Here is a 14,937-nt window from a genome sequence, read left to right as displayed (position 1 = left end):
GCCATTCCTTAATAATGGGTTGATTTTTTAGGGGGGAAAAGGTGATGTTTGCACAAGTTTTAGCAGAAAATCAGGCTGCAGAAAAGTGACAAAATGGGAAAAATCCCTGAGAATGGAATTTAATCTGAATTTTGCCCCTCTGACGGTGGCAGCTGCAGCTGCCTCTGAGCAGCCAGCAGCTCGTTAGCCAGAAGTTTGTGTTTTTTATAGATCCCAGAATATTCGTGAGCACTACAGCTAAGTCTGGGGTGGGATTTTTTGCTAAAAAACCTCATTTTCCTACCAGAAAATTGCAAAGCGCCGCCACGAGCGAGGGGGGACACATCCACTGGACACCAGTTGCTTAATTAATGTAAGGAATTCTTTATTTCCAGCTGTGCAAAGGGGGAAGTGCGGGGTGGGGCAGCCACGGGTGGGTGACCCTTTTTCCTCGGGTTTGGCCCCGTTTTGGAGGCCACGGGCTGGGAGTGTGGGGGCAGCACCGCGTCAGGTTGGGCAGAGCACTGCAGAGAGAGAGAGAGACAGAGGGTGGGGGCACCCTAGAGGGATGCAGCGAGGCAGCAGCATGCACAGGCATGCACAGGGGTGTGGGGGGAGGCAGGAGGGTGCATTGGAATGCATGAGGATGCACAGGGATGCAGGAGGAGGCACTGTGGTCCATGAGGATGCACAGGGATGCAGGAGGATGCCCAAGTGTGCATGGAGATGCACTGTGATGCATGAGGATGCATTGGGATGCAGAAGGCTGCACAAGGATGCACAGGAATGCCCGAGGATGCACTGGGATCCATGAGGCTGCTCAGGGATGTAGAAGGATGCAGGAGGATGCACAAGTGTGCATGGAGATGCACTGTGATGCATGAGGATGCACAGGGATGCAGGAGGATGCACAGGGATGCAGGAGGATGCACAGGGATGCAGGAGGATGCACAGGGATGCACAGGAATGCCCGATGATGCATTGGGATGCAGGAGGCTGCACAGGGATGTACAAGGATGCAGAAGGATGCACTGCAATGCAGGAGGATGCACTACGATCCATGAACATGCAAGGGATGTGAAAGGATGCAGGAGGATGCACAAGTGTGCATGGAGATGGATTATGATCCATGAGGATGCACAGGAATGCACAGGGGTGCAGGAGGCTGCACAGGGATGTACAAGGATGCAGGAGGATGCACAAATGTCCATGAGCGTGCATAGGGATATACAAGGATGCAGGAGGATGCACAAATGTGCATGGGGATGCACTGTGATCCATGAGGATGCACATGGACACACAAGGATGCCTGAGGATGCACAGGGATGCAGGAGGCTGCACAGGGATGTACAAGGATGCATTGGAATGCAGGAGACTGCACAGGGATGCATATGGTTGCCTGAGGATGCATTGGATTGCAGGAGGATGCACTGGGATGCAGGAGGATGCACTATGATCCATGAGCAAGTACAGGGATGTGGAAGGATGCAGGAGGATGCACAAGAATGCAGAATGCAATGCTGCACGAGGTGCACAGTGACACAGGCCTGCACTGGGCTGCAGGTGGATGGACAGCAGTGCCTGAGGGTGCCTGGGGGTCACACAAGGACACAAGGGTGTGCACAGGGACAGCACAAGGGTGCATGAGTGTGCACAGGGACAGCCAGGTGTGCAAAGTGTGCATGAGTGTGCCCCACATGCACAAGGGCCCAGGAGCAGAAAGGCTGCACAAGTGTGAACGAGGCACCTGGGCACACGAGGATGCACAAGTGCTGCACGAGGCTGCACACAGGAGGCAGGAGGGACATGAAAGGGATGCACAAGGAATGCACACAGTGCACAGAAAGAGCACGGAGGACACGGCAGGACTGAGGAGGATGCACAGATGGACAGGAGGGGTGTGGGACATGCACAGGGATGCACAGGGATGCCTGGGAGACGCAAAAAGATGGATGGGGATGCCCAAGGGAGGCAGAGGAGGGTGCCTGAGGGGGCATGGGGGTGACAGAGGGCGCTCAGAGGGTGATGAGGCTGTGGGGATGAAGCAGGTGGGCCCCAGGATGAGGCAGGAAGCTGCACAGGGACCTGCAGAGGTGTGGCAGGACAGGAGAGCTGTACAAAGAAAGCCTGAGGGATGTGCAGGAGATGCAGCCAGGATTCCTGCAGGATGTGTGGGGATGCACAAAGGATGCACAGGAGATGCACAGGGGAAGCAGCAGGAGTGATGCAGGATGTATCCGGGACTCTCCGAGGATGCACAGGAGATGCAAAAGGCACAGATGCAGTTGTGGGAGGGATGGACAAGGGGTGCACAAAGGATGCAATGGAGAGGCAGAGGAAGCAGAAGGGATCTGTGAAGGCACAAGAGCTGCAGGGAAGCTGCGTGTGAAGGATGCACGAGGGGTGCCCGGGGCAGGCAGGAGGGGAGCAGGTACCTTTGAGGATGTAATCCGTGAGCAGGGTGGGCACCTTCTCATTGCCCTCCTTCATGGCAAACAGGACTGTGAGGGGGAACAAAGCTGTGAGCCTGGCCCTGCTGCCCCCCAAATGTCCCTTTTCCCCCCAGACCAGCCCCACAGTTGCTGTACAATTTCCCCATACAATTTATGCAGCAGGCCTGGGAACATAAAAAGGACTTTCATCCCCAATTAGCCGATCTGTGGCAGTGCAGAATGGGTGATTTACCCCCAAATCAACCCTGGTGAAAGCAGCATAAACTGGGGGGAGGTGTTGCCTGGCAACCAGCTGTGCTGCAGTGATGCAAACCAGGGCTGTTCCCCCTCCAGGTGGGTTTGTTGCATTGATGATGTAACGTGGGTAGCACCTAAAATTGCCCATGCTGCAATGATGCAAAAAAATCCCCCAAACCAGCTGTACTGCAATGATACCCCAAACTGCAGCCACTGAAGCAAAGCAAAATGTGCCTTTGTGTCCCCAAAACATGTGATGTTGACCCAAACTGAATGAATACTCACTGTTGGTGAGCATCTGCAGGTCCTCAACGGAGGGTGGTGAGCCCTTCTTCTCGTAGGGAATCACCGTGTTCAGGTACTGCAAAAACAAAAGCAACCCCGAAAAAACACCCAGATGGCACAAAATCACCTGGGTTTTGCACTGCCTTGAGACAAATCACCCCAAATCTGTGCAAAAATAGAGTATTTCTGCAAAGTTCCTGCAGTTGCATTTAATTTGCAGGTATTTTGATGAGTACTGAACTAATTGGGTGCTACAAATCCACCCAAATCTATCCCTCCTCAGGGAGGACTTTTAGGGGTGAAAACAGGTGATTTTTCTAAGAGGGATTAGCAGAGTGTAAGGGATAGAGCAGTGTTGTAAAATTAAACATTTTAACAGGAGGTTGGGGGATGCAGGGGAATGGGGAGTGCAGGGAGGAGGAGTGAAAACAAACAGATTTGGGCAGTATTTTCTGGGAAAAAAGGGCACCTGCTTCTCGTTGGTGGTAGGACCAAAAGTCTGGCGCAGGCCGGAGTGCAGGATGCTGGAGATGCCCTCCATGCTGAAGCGCTGGGGGGACAACCCTGTCACCACCTCCCAGGGACAGTGACATCACCCGTGGCACCAGCACCCCCCACAGCTCCCTGACTCCCATAGCCACACCCTGCCCAGACCCCATCACCCTGCTCCATACCCCCATCCCATATCCCCTTGTCCCCCTGCTCCAAGTCCCCCTGTACCACATTCCCTGTCCCTGCTCCATGATCCCATCCTGTGTCCTTCCCATGCCCTCTGCCCTGTCCTGTCACTGTTCCCATCATATGGAATCCCATCAAATCCCATGGAATCCCATCCCTCATCCCCTTGTCCCCACATTCCTCTGCCTCACCCTGTCACTATTCCCATTCCATCCCTTCTCCCATCCCTTCTCCCATCCCTTCTCCCATCCCTTCTCCCATCCCATCCCATCCCATCCCATCCCATCCCATCCCATCCCATCCCATCCCATCCCATCCCATCCCATCCCATCCCATCCCATCCCATCCCATCCCTCATTCCCTTGCCCCCATGTCCCTCTGCCTCACCCTGTCACTATTCCCATCCCACCCCTCATCTCCCTGCCCTGTCCTGTCCCCTGTCCCCAGAGCTCCGTGCCCGGTGCCGCCCGCTCCCACCTTGCGGGGCATGTTGTTGCTGCCGCGCTCGGAGCGCGCCCCTTGCACGCCCAGCCCCTTGTCCCTGCGGCGGCGCCGGGCGGCCTCTCGCTGCTCCCGCTGCTCGCCCTGCACGGCCAGCAGGGCCCCGATGAACGCCGTCTTCACCTCCTTCTCGAAGGCCAGCTCGTCCCGCCGCGCCAGCTGCGCCACCAGCTCCGCCGACAGCGCCCGGCTCGCCGCCTCCGCCCGGCCCGCGGCCGCCAGCAGCTCCCGCGCCGACAGCTGCCCCAGCCCTGCCCCGCGGAGAGAGCTCGGGTACCGGGGACATCCCGGACAGCGCCGGGAAGGGACTCACAGCCCTTCGATCCCTTCCACCGCCCCAGGCTGCTCCAAGCCCCGTCCAGCCTGGCCTTGGACACTGCCAGGGATCCAGGGGCAGCCACAGCTGCTCTGGGCACCCTGTGCCAGGGCCTGCCCACCCTCCCAGGGAACAATTCCTGCCCAGTATCCCATCCAGCCCTGCCCTCTGGCAGTGGAAGCCATTCCCTGTGTCCTGTCCCTCCACCCCTTGTCCCCAGTCCCTCTCCAGCTCTCCTGGAGCCCCTTTAGGTCCTGGAAGGGCTCTGAGCTCTCCCTGGAGCCTTCTCCTCTCCAGGTGAGCACCCCCAGCCTGTCACCACAGCAGAGGTGCCCCGGCCTTTGGGGCACCACTGTGGCCTCCTCTGGACTCGCTGCAGCCAGCACCATGCACGGGGAAACGAGGGAAATGCAACCAGTGACACCCCCAGTGCAGTCAGTGAAACACACACTGCAACCATTAAAATGCACCTCGTGCTGAGCGAGATGTGCTCTGCATTTTCTGAGACACCAAGAGATAGACCCGTTGTGCAATTCCTGATATGCTCAGCGCCAGAAACGACGTGCCCAGAGCAATTAAGGAACTTCCTGGCACGATTAGTGACATGCAAGGTGCACTCAGTGATGTTCACAGTGCAATTAGTGACAGGCAGGGTGTGATTAGTGGCGTGTGTGGTGCAGTTATTGACATGCATGGTGCAACCAGTGACATGTATGGCGTGATTATTGACATGCATCGTGCAATTAGTGACATGCACAGTGCAATTAGTGACATGGTGTGATTAGTAACCTGCACAGTGTGATAAAGAGCAGAGCAATTAGTGAAGTGCCTGGGCTTGTTGGTGGCACAGCCCACGCCACTAGTGACAAATGTGACATGCATGGAACACCCCATGCACAACAGCAAGGCTCCAGGTGAACCCCACGTGCCTTTCCACACCAAAAGCCAGATCCCCGTGTTCTTCACAGTTTTTGCCAAGAACCCTTCTGGCCAAGTCCCAGAGCCAGCCAGCACTGAGGCCTGGAGAGACTCAGTTGTCCAATTTGGTTGGAATTGTCCCCGAAAAGTGACTGGCCTGGGCTTTGCTGGCCATACCTTCGTGGGAGCAGTTGTTGTTGAAGGCAGGGGAGAAAGCATGCAGCTCCCGCAGCAGGATGGGCTCTGTGCCCCTGCCACCACCTTTGCCTTCAGCATCAGCCTTGGTTTCTTCCTCCTCCTCCTCATCCTCCTCCTCCTCCTCTTCCTCCTCACCCTCGGGGTCAGCCTCAGGGTCAGGTGAACTCTGCATGAGCTCCTCCAGCTCCTCGATGACCTGCGGGGCATCAGTGACCTCCATGTGCACCTGCACCCCCACATCCTGCACCCACACCTGCAACTCTCCTGCTCCCTGCACTCCTGCCCTGCACCACAGCTGCAACTGTCCTGCACCTGCATCCTACATCTCCATCCTTATTAGTATTCTGCATCCTGCATCTGCATTTACATCCATCTCTACCCTGGGTCCTTTATTTGCATCCTGCATTTGTAACCCACATTCCCACCTACATCCAAATCCCTCATTCCATGGACACTGAGGACCTGCATCCACATCTAAACCTGCATCCTGCACCTGTCTGCGTCCTGCTCTCTGCACCCACATCCTCCTCCTGCATCCTGTACTTGCACCTGTACCTGCATTCTCCATCCTGCACCCCACATGTGCACCCTGCCTCCACACCTGCATGCTGCAGCTGCATGCCACCTCTGCCCCCACACTTTGATCCTTCCCCCCACCACCCATTCTGCCCAGCAGCATCCTCAGCCACCTTCCCACGTGCACCCAAGTCCCACACGGGCACCCACAACCCACACTTCTGTCTACATCCCAGGATGATGGGATTTGGCTTTTTCTTGTGCTTTCAGCTCGTGGTCATGGGGCCAAGCCCGGCTTTTGGAGGACATGCAGGGCTCCAGATGCCCATGGGGTACCTGCTCTGCTGTCAGCAGCGGCTCCTCGTTGATCCCAGAGTCCTGCTCACTCCTCTCAGTGAGCTCCTCCTCCTCTTCCTCCTCCTCCTCCTTCCCGAGCTGCAGGAGACACAGGCTGGGCAGCCTCGGTGGCACAGCGGGCCTGGCCTGGTGTGGGCATGGCCCCAGCATGGACACAGCCACAGCCACAGCCCTGGCACGGGGAGAGCCACCAGGGTGGCTCAGGGGGACGTGGGGGTGGCATGGGGACGAGTTGGACTGAGGGTGTTGCATGGAGCTGCAGGATGGGGGTGCCGGATGGAGCTCCAGGGACACTGGGGACAATGAACAGGGAGGGGCAGGTGTTGCCAGAAGATGGATGGAGATGTTGGACGGGGAGATTCTGGATGGAGAGCTGTAGAATGGAGCCATGGACTGGGAAGAAGACAGGGAGAAGTCCAGGTCTGTTGGATGGACAGTGGTGTTGGACATGCTCGGGGGAGATCCAGGGGATGCTGGATGGGAGAGGTCTGATGGAGACACAGGGTGGGGACACCAGGTGGGGACATGGCAGAAGGGAACACCACCAGGGATGGAGATGCTGGGTGAGGAGGCATCTTCTTTTTTCCCACCTTTCACTATCTTTTTCACCTTTTTAGCAGAAAATAACCCAAGGAAGTTCTCTTCTTTTCCCCCTTTAGCAACAGGCCCTTACATCCAAACGGGTTCAATTCCGTGGATATTGGGACATTTTTATAACCCCAAAGCAGCACAAACTCACTACAAATGGAAACACATTTCCTACCCCCAAAAACACCCACCCCACCCGTGACATGGGGGCAAACTGGCAAAGACCAGATACTAAAATGACCATTTTTGGGTAGTTTGCAGTGCCATGGTTGCTGCTGAGCCCTGGGGCTGAGTGACAGCTGCCAGTCCCTGTCAGGGGATCCTTTGGGGACAGGGGTGTCACAGCCATACCTGGGGCTCGGTGCCATCAAGGGCCTCAGTGCCAGGGAGCTGCCACGGCCGGGGGGAGCTCCGGGGGGCAAAGCCATCAGTCAGAGCATCCCAGACCCTGCAGGGAGGCGGGTGGTGAGTGCTGATCCCAAAATGTTACATCTCAGAGACATCCCAAAAACAGCAGGCCAAGGTGCCACAAAACATCCCAAAATGCAGCCAAAAAACATCCTGAAATGACCTCCAAATACCCCAAAATGCAGCCCAGAAACATCCTGAAATGACCTCAAAAAATCCCAAAATGCAGCCCAGAAACATCCTGAAATGACCTCCAAACATCCCAAAATGCAGCCCAGAAAAAATCCCAAAATACAGCCAAGAAACATCCTGAAATGACCTCCAAAAATCCCAAAACACCACTGAGATGTCTGAAACATCCCCAAACACCCCAAATAATATCCTAGAAAACCTCAAATGCTGTCCTAGAAGACCCCAAAGCTTCTCATAATGGCATCATGAAATACTGCCCTGAAATACCCCAAAGTACTCAAAAACACTGCCCCAGCACCTGAGATGCCCCCTAAATGTCATTTTGAAATGCTGCCATCAAAATATTACAAAAGGCCACAGCAGTGTCACAAAATGTCTCTAGATGTCCCCAAATGCCACTCAAAAACATCAGCATGATCCCTGAAGTGGCTCAAAACATTCTCTTAAAGCAGGCTCAAAGCTCCAAGACTCTGAAAGGCCCCAAAACACCTCAAAATGCTGCTCTGGAACATTCCAAACCGTCCCCAAATGTTCTGAAATATCCTCCAAATGCCCCTAAAGGTCCCAAAGGTCCAAAATGTCACCCTGCCATGCTCCAACCACCCAACCTCCTCACTGGAATACCCCAGAGATCCCAAAATGGCATTTTTCAGCACCCAAAAAAAGCCTAAAATGCCTTCCCGAAATACTGACCAAAAGAGGAGAAAATAGAGAAGGGAAAAAGAGGAAGGAGGGAAAAAAAGGAAAAGGGGAAAAACAGAAAATAGGGGTAAAGAAGAAGATGGAAAAAATGCAAAAAGGGGGGAAAGGGGAAGAAGTGGGGAAGGAAAATTTGGGTAAAAGGGGGGAAATGGAAGAAAAAATGAGAAAGAGGGGAAAGAAGGAAAATGGTGGGAAGTGGAGAAAGAGGGAAAAAGGGAAGAAAGGGAAAGAGGAGAAAATAGGGAATAGGAAAAGGAGGAAAAGGGCCAAAGGAGGGAAAAAGGAAAAATCAGATGAAAAGGGAAATAGGGAAGAAGAGGAAATCATAAGAAAAAAAGGAGAATGAGGGGGGAAATGGAGAAAAGGGCAGGGAAAGTGGAGAAAAGGGAAGAAATGAGAAGGAGAAAATGGGAAAAAAGAGCTGAAAATTGGCAACATTGAGAAAAAGGTCAAAAATGGAAGAAAGGCACAGAAAGAGATTAGAAATTTTCTCCCCATCTCAGGTAACCCCTCTCGTTTTCCCACCAGAAATTTTAGGTTTAGCTCAAATCCTGAAAATCACCCCAAAACCACTTGCCCCCTTTCCAAACCCCAAATTGCTCATTTTTGAGATTTATTGTATTTCCCTCCTCACCAGGGCTGAATTCCCCACAGAATTACAGATTTCACACATTACCATACAAAAATGTGCGTGCCGAATCTTAAATACTTATTTTTTAACAAAGCACAGCAAATTAGTAATTTATAATAAATTCAATATTAATTTAATATAAATTCAATTATTTATAAATTAAATATAAATTAGGAATTATCCCCTCAAATTTGCCTTTTTTTTTCTCTTCTCTTAAAGGACCAGCACCCCACAGGCGCAGGCCAAGACCAGCAGTGATTTCTGAGTTAATTATGGCAAGAAATGGTTAAAAACTCTGGAAATCCAATGCCTGTGAGACCATGGCCCCTCCCCCAGCCTGCACACAGGGCTCATTCAAAGAAGACTGAAAAAAAAGCCCTGTTTTGCCCAAAGTGACCCAAAAAAGACACAATAAGTGGCACAAAGCGGCGACAGCCTCGGCGTGCAGCCAAGCTGCGTTTTGCTGGGAAAAACCATGAATTCCACCAATTGCAAAAATCAATTCAGCCTCAGTGGGTTTGGGGGAAGGAAAGCCAAACACAAACCAACAAAACCAGCAGATTTGGGGCTTTTTGGGTTGAAAGCAACCCCTTTGCGTGGTGAAAATAAGGGTTAGGAATTTTGGAATCATCTCAATTAAACACACAAAAAATCTGCTAGAAATGGGATGGTGTGTAATCATCATGAAGAAAAGGCCCAAGGATTTGCAGGAAAAAATGGCATTTTGTAACAAAAGAAGGTTTTTAATGAAACTGTAGAATTTAAGACAAAAGACACAATAATAACTGGGGGAGCCTAGCGGGGAATTTGACCCTGGGGAATTTGGCCATCCCCTAGCATGGTACAGAGGGGTGGCCAATCTCTACTCAGACCTTACTCAAGGTTTATGCTCAGCCCCTGGGGCTTTCCTTGCACAGACAGAGCTGCAGCCCCCTGCAATGTGGCATGGGACACGCTGCTCTTCCTCCTCATAGGCTGCTACTCCAGGGGCCTCACACAGCTACTACAGGATTCCACACAGCTACTCCAAGGTGCTGTATGATCACAGCACCATCCAGGTGCTGATTTGCAGGGGATGGGCCCATAGGAGAGTGCACAGAGGAGCAGCAGGCCCCAGAGGGGGCGTTACTCATAAGATACTACACCACTACTCTGAAGTGCTACGCAATCATGCTGAGAGCAGGATTGCACTCTGGGAAAGGGGGGCATTTCATCACCATGACAGGATGCACGCAGGCATGAGGGTGGCCTACTTAAAGGATGCTACACAGCTACTCCAAAGATACTACACAGCTATTCCACGCTGCTGCACGGCTGTGCTATGATGCAAGGGGCCGAGCTGCACGTGGGCTGTACCGTGCTAGCATGCAAGGTGCCACGCAGACCCCTCCTCACAGGATACTCCAGCGCTGCTCCTGACACGTGGCCGTGCTGCAGAGCTGCGAGTTATCCTGCACAGTGGGGGGCTCAGGGGTGTGAAGGGGGGGCCTTACTCACTCCTCATCCTGCAGGCGCTCCTCCTCCTCCTGCGCCTGCAGCCGCCCCCGCACGGGGGCCAGGCCCTCGGTGGCGGCGTCGTAGTTGCGGAAGCACACGGTGAGCTTCTCGTCGAACTCCTGCACCAGGTCCTCCATGGACTTGAAGCTCATCATCTCGGCCGAGAAGCTCTCCAGCTCGGCCAGCGCCGGGTCCGCGGGGCGCTGCGGGGACCCCCCATCCTCCCCGGGCCCCTCCTCGAACTCCTCCTCCAGGCTCACCAGGGGCGCCTCCATCCTCCTCAACACCGAGCTGCTGCCTTAGCTGCAGGGACAGCGTGCCCGTCAGGCACCGGGCTACTAACAGGTTACAACACCCAGCTCCCTGCTGTGCTCACTGACACCCCACTGCCAGGGCTCTTACACAACCAGCACTATCTCTGTAGTATCCTGGCAGTATCCCACCAGGATGGACTACCTGCAGAAGAAATACTCTGATATCGTGGCACTATTCTAGTAGCAATTTACAAGTTGCAGCAAAGTGCTGATAGTGGTCCAAGCTGCTTAGTGCTACCCTGATAGTATATAAAAACGTCATACCTCTATCTATTTCCTTAAGTGGTAGTATCTTAGTTGTATCCTTATACTATATCACTGCTAAGCAAGTGGCATGAAAGTATCAGCAGTGTGCTGACAGTATCCCAAAAATGGGAGTGTTGCCCTGATGGCATCCCAGAATTATCTTACCAAGATCTTTTCTAGTGCCCTTGTGGCATCTTGGAAGTATCCTACAGATAACTGCATTTTTATCATGCTAGGACTAGGATAAACAGGATAAATACTGTCCTGAAATACCCCAAAGTACCCAAAAACGCTGCCCCAGCAACTGAGATGCCCCCTAAATGTCATTTTGAAATGCTGCCATCAAAATATTACAAAAGGCCACAGCAGTGTCACAAAATGTCTCTAGATGTCCCCAAATGCCACTCAAAAACATCAGCATGATCCCTGAAGTGGCTCAAAACATTCTCTTAGTAGGATAAACCTCAGCAGGAGAGCGTCCTTCTGAAAACTGCCTCCTGTCCTGACAGCACCTTGGCAGCTTTGTGATAATATCCTGGCACTATCAGAGTAGTACCAGTAATGTTGTATCCTAGTAATGACCTGTAGTATCTCGGTAGAGCCTCATTAGCAATGTGAACACTCTGGAGTATCCAGGATGTTATCCTATTAACATCTTAGCAGTATCCTCATAGTACCTTTGTGCTACACTGAGAGTAACCTAGTAGCAGCCATTGAGTACTCAGCATTGTTCTGATGTTGTACTAGCACAGGCAGGAATATCCTGATTCTGTCAGGAGCATCCCAACAGCATCCTGGTGCCCTGATAGTATCACAGTAGTAGGTGACAAGTATCCTGATAGTATCCTGATCGTGGTGTAAGGGGATACAGCTGTTATCCTCACAGGGTGCTGGTGGTACTTGGGTAGTGCAAAGAATTATCCAGGTATTTCCTTCCTGCCACGTAACTATGCTGAAAGCAACCTGAACATATCCTGGGAGGAACCTTGTGAGAGCTGCTCCAGTGGTACCTTCCTACGAGTACCTCAGCACCAGCTCCATAAATATCTTAGTAGCAGCCTGATAGTATCTTAGTGGAGCTCTTGGAGCACCCCAGTACCATCCACAGAGTATCCTGAAAGTATCTTAGTGCCACTCTGGCAGTGCCCTACTGCTGTCTGCAGAGTAGCCTGTCCACACTCTAGTAAGCTCATAGCATCTCAGTAGTATCCCAGCAGCATCCTGAGAGCATCTCAGCTGTGTCTTGATAGTATTTCAGTATTCCCTCAGGAGATTACTGAGAATACCTCAGCAGCATCCTAGCAGTAGCCTCAGAGGAAGCAATGAGTAACTTAGTAGTAAGCCAGGAGCAGCCCAGTACAGGTGTCAGTAGCCCAGCTCATCCCCCAGCCCTGGTGATGCTTCTCTGGGGAGGGGAGCACAAACCTCACAGCTCTGGGGGAAAACCTGCCCTGCCCGGGCTTTGGAGCAGCCCCTGCACCCCCATGCAGCACAGCTGCACCCCATGCACGTGTGCCCCACCCTCCACGTGTACTGGGGGCAGGTGAGCCCATCCCTGCACACACCTGCAGCACGTGTGTGCACTCACACACACAGGACAGTGCCACATGCTCTGTGCCCCCCCTGAGCACGCATGCCATGCACAGAGGGATGCAAAGCACACACAGGAGCAGCACACGTGGGCACAGGGCGTCTGCAAACAGATGCACGCGTGCTGCAGTGTTGCACGTGTGCTGGGCTGCACACACTGCACACACATTCACCCCCTCGCACCCCAGTGGATGCACCTCCTGTCCCATGCAAGTGTGCATGCATGCACAGCTTTGCACTCACGCATCCCCACAGTGTGCATGCATGCTCACCTTAGCAAGCATGCATCCCCACAGAGTGTCTGTGTGCACACCCGTGCACTCATGCATCCCCACATGCAGGGCCGTGCACACACACACTGTGCACCCCTGCATCCCCCCACACATGTTGTGCACAGCTCTGCACTTGTGCATTCCCACCCATGCACCGCAGATCCCACCATGCCCACAGCATCCAGCTGCAGGCCCCGCAAACTGCAGCACCACACTGCATGTGCACACCTGCACACGCACCCGCACATGCCTGCATGTGTGCCCCTGCAGCTGCACACCCACACCTTCACATGCACACACATGTCTGCATGCACACGCATGTGCACACACAGCCCTGCACACACATCTGCATCCCTTGCACACAAATGCATCCCCTGCATACATACAAGCATCCCTTGCACACACACATCCCTTGCATACACAGACACCACTTGCACAAACACACATCCCTTGCACACACATACATGCATCTCTTGCACACACATATATGCATCCCTTGAACACTCAAACATGCATCCCTTGCACACACACAGCCCCTTGCACACACATATACATCCCTTGCACACACATCTCTTGCACACTCACACATCCCTTGCACACGCACATCCCTTGCACACGCATACATGCATCCCTTGCACACACATACGTACACCCCTTGCACACACACATCCCTTGCACACCCGCACACACTCGGACACGCCCTCGCCGCCCTCCCTCCGCCGCTCCCCCCAGGCGCTCTCCGCGCCCCCGGGACCCCCCGAACGCCCCCGCGGGGCGCGAGCCCCTCCCCCGCCCCCGCCCGGCCCCACCGGCCCCGGCAGCACCGCGGCCCCGGCCCCGCTGCACCCCCGAACCCGACACCCCTCGCACACCCTCGGCCCCCGCTGCCACCCGCACCCCGTGCGACCCCCGCCCCGCCGGCAAGGACAGCATCGCCCCTCTCTCCCCCCGAACCCCGCACCCTTCATCGCCCCCCCAACCCCGCACCACTCACTGCCCCCACCCCGAGCCCCCAGCCCCCCTGCAGCCCCCAGCCCCGCACCCACCGACAGCCCCGCACTCACCGACAGCCCCGCACCCCTCACCATCTCCCCCGGGCCCCAGCCCCACCTGCAGCCCCCAGCTCGACACCCCTCGCCGACCCCCGGAGCCCTCAGCCTCCCCTGAGCCCCCAGCCCCACCTGCAGCCCCCAGCCCCGCACCCCTCATCACCTCCCCGAGCCCTCAGCCGCCCCTGAGCCCCCGCTGAGCCCCCAGCCCCGCACCCACCGGCAGCCCCGCACCCCTCATCACCTCCCCCGGGCCTCAGCCCCACCTGCAGCCCCCAGCCCCGCACCCATCTGCAGCCCCGCACCCCTCGCCGCCCCCCTCGCCCCCAGCCCCCTGCAGCCCCCGGCCCCCGCCCCGCACCCACCTGCAGCCCCGCATCCTCCGCGCCGCGCCGGGGGGTGCTGCGCGCGCACTGCGCAGGCGCGGGGGAGGACTGGTGACGTCACCGGGAGGGGGATGCGGACGGTGATCAAGGCAGCCGTGACGTCATCCCTCACCCGGGGGGGCTCCGTCCTTTTTTGGGTCCCTAAAAATCTCTGGGACCCCCCCACCGTGTCCGTCTGGTCATTCCTACACGCGGGTCTGCTCCTATCCTTTATCGAGGGAGAAAGGGACAAAAAAAAAAGAATTGAAACCATGGCAATGACAATAGACATTTATAGATAGGAAATACAAAAAAAAGATGACCTAAAAGTCAAGTCATCTATCCAAATTTTTTTTCTTTTTTACAATAAAGCAATTAAAAATCATATAAATAAAGGGAATTACAAAATAAAAAAGTCCTTTACTATAACAAAAAAAAAAAAACAAAAAAAACAAAAAAAAAGAAGAACCATAAGAAATTAGTAGCTTTTTACAATATTTTTTCAGCTTTTTAAAAAATTTATTAACATCTTAATCAATTGCTTTGGATGAATGTTGTAGGCTGTGGTGGTTTTTTTCTTTCTTTCTTTTTGAAATCTGGGTTTACTTCAGAGCCCAGTGGAATATCTGGGCTTAAGCTCAGTTT

The 14,937-nt window shown here is 54.1% G+C and overlaps 1 protein-coding gene across 1 annotated transcript; it reads right to left on the bottom strand.

Moving 5' to 3' along the window:
- Positions 1–343: 343 nt before the first annotated feature.
- Positions 344–14,383, bottom strand: FEZ1 (fasciculation and elongation protein zeta 1). The gene is made up of 10 exons (XM_063417936.1): positions 14,293–14,383; positions 10,457–10,759; positions 7,378–7,474; positions 6,418–6,516; positions 5,545–5,761; positions 4,110–4,384; positions 3,424–3,504; positions 2,955–3,030; positions 2,415–2,480; positions 344–503 (listed from the first exon to the last, which is right to left on the bottom strand). Exons 2-10 carry the CDS (start codon positions 10,729–10,731, stop codon positions 487–489), a joined length of 1,203 nt encoding a protein of 400 aa, XP_063274006.1. The 5' UTR covers positions 10,732–10,759; positions 14,293–14,383; the 3' UTR covers positions 344–486.
- Between the last annotated feature and the right edge of the window lie 554 nt (positions 14,384–14,937).

Source organism: Prinia subflava, chromosome 22 (genome assembly GCF_021018805.1).
Source record: "Prinia subflava isolate CZ2003 ecotype Zambia chromosome 22, Cam_Psub_1.2, whole genome shotgun sequence".
Classification (NCBI taxonomy): domain Eukaryota; kingdom Metazoa; phylum Chordata; class Aves; order Passeriformes; family Cisticolidae; genus Prinia; species Prinia subflava.
Note: the sequence above shows the minus strand (reverse complement) of the source record. Positions and strands in the feature narration are given on the sequence as shown.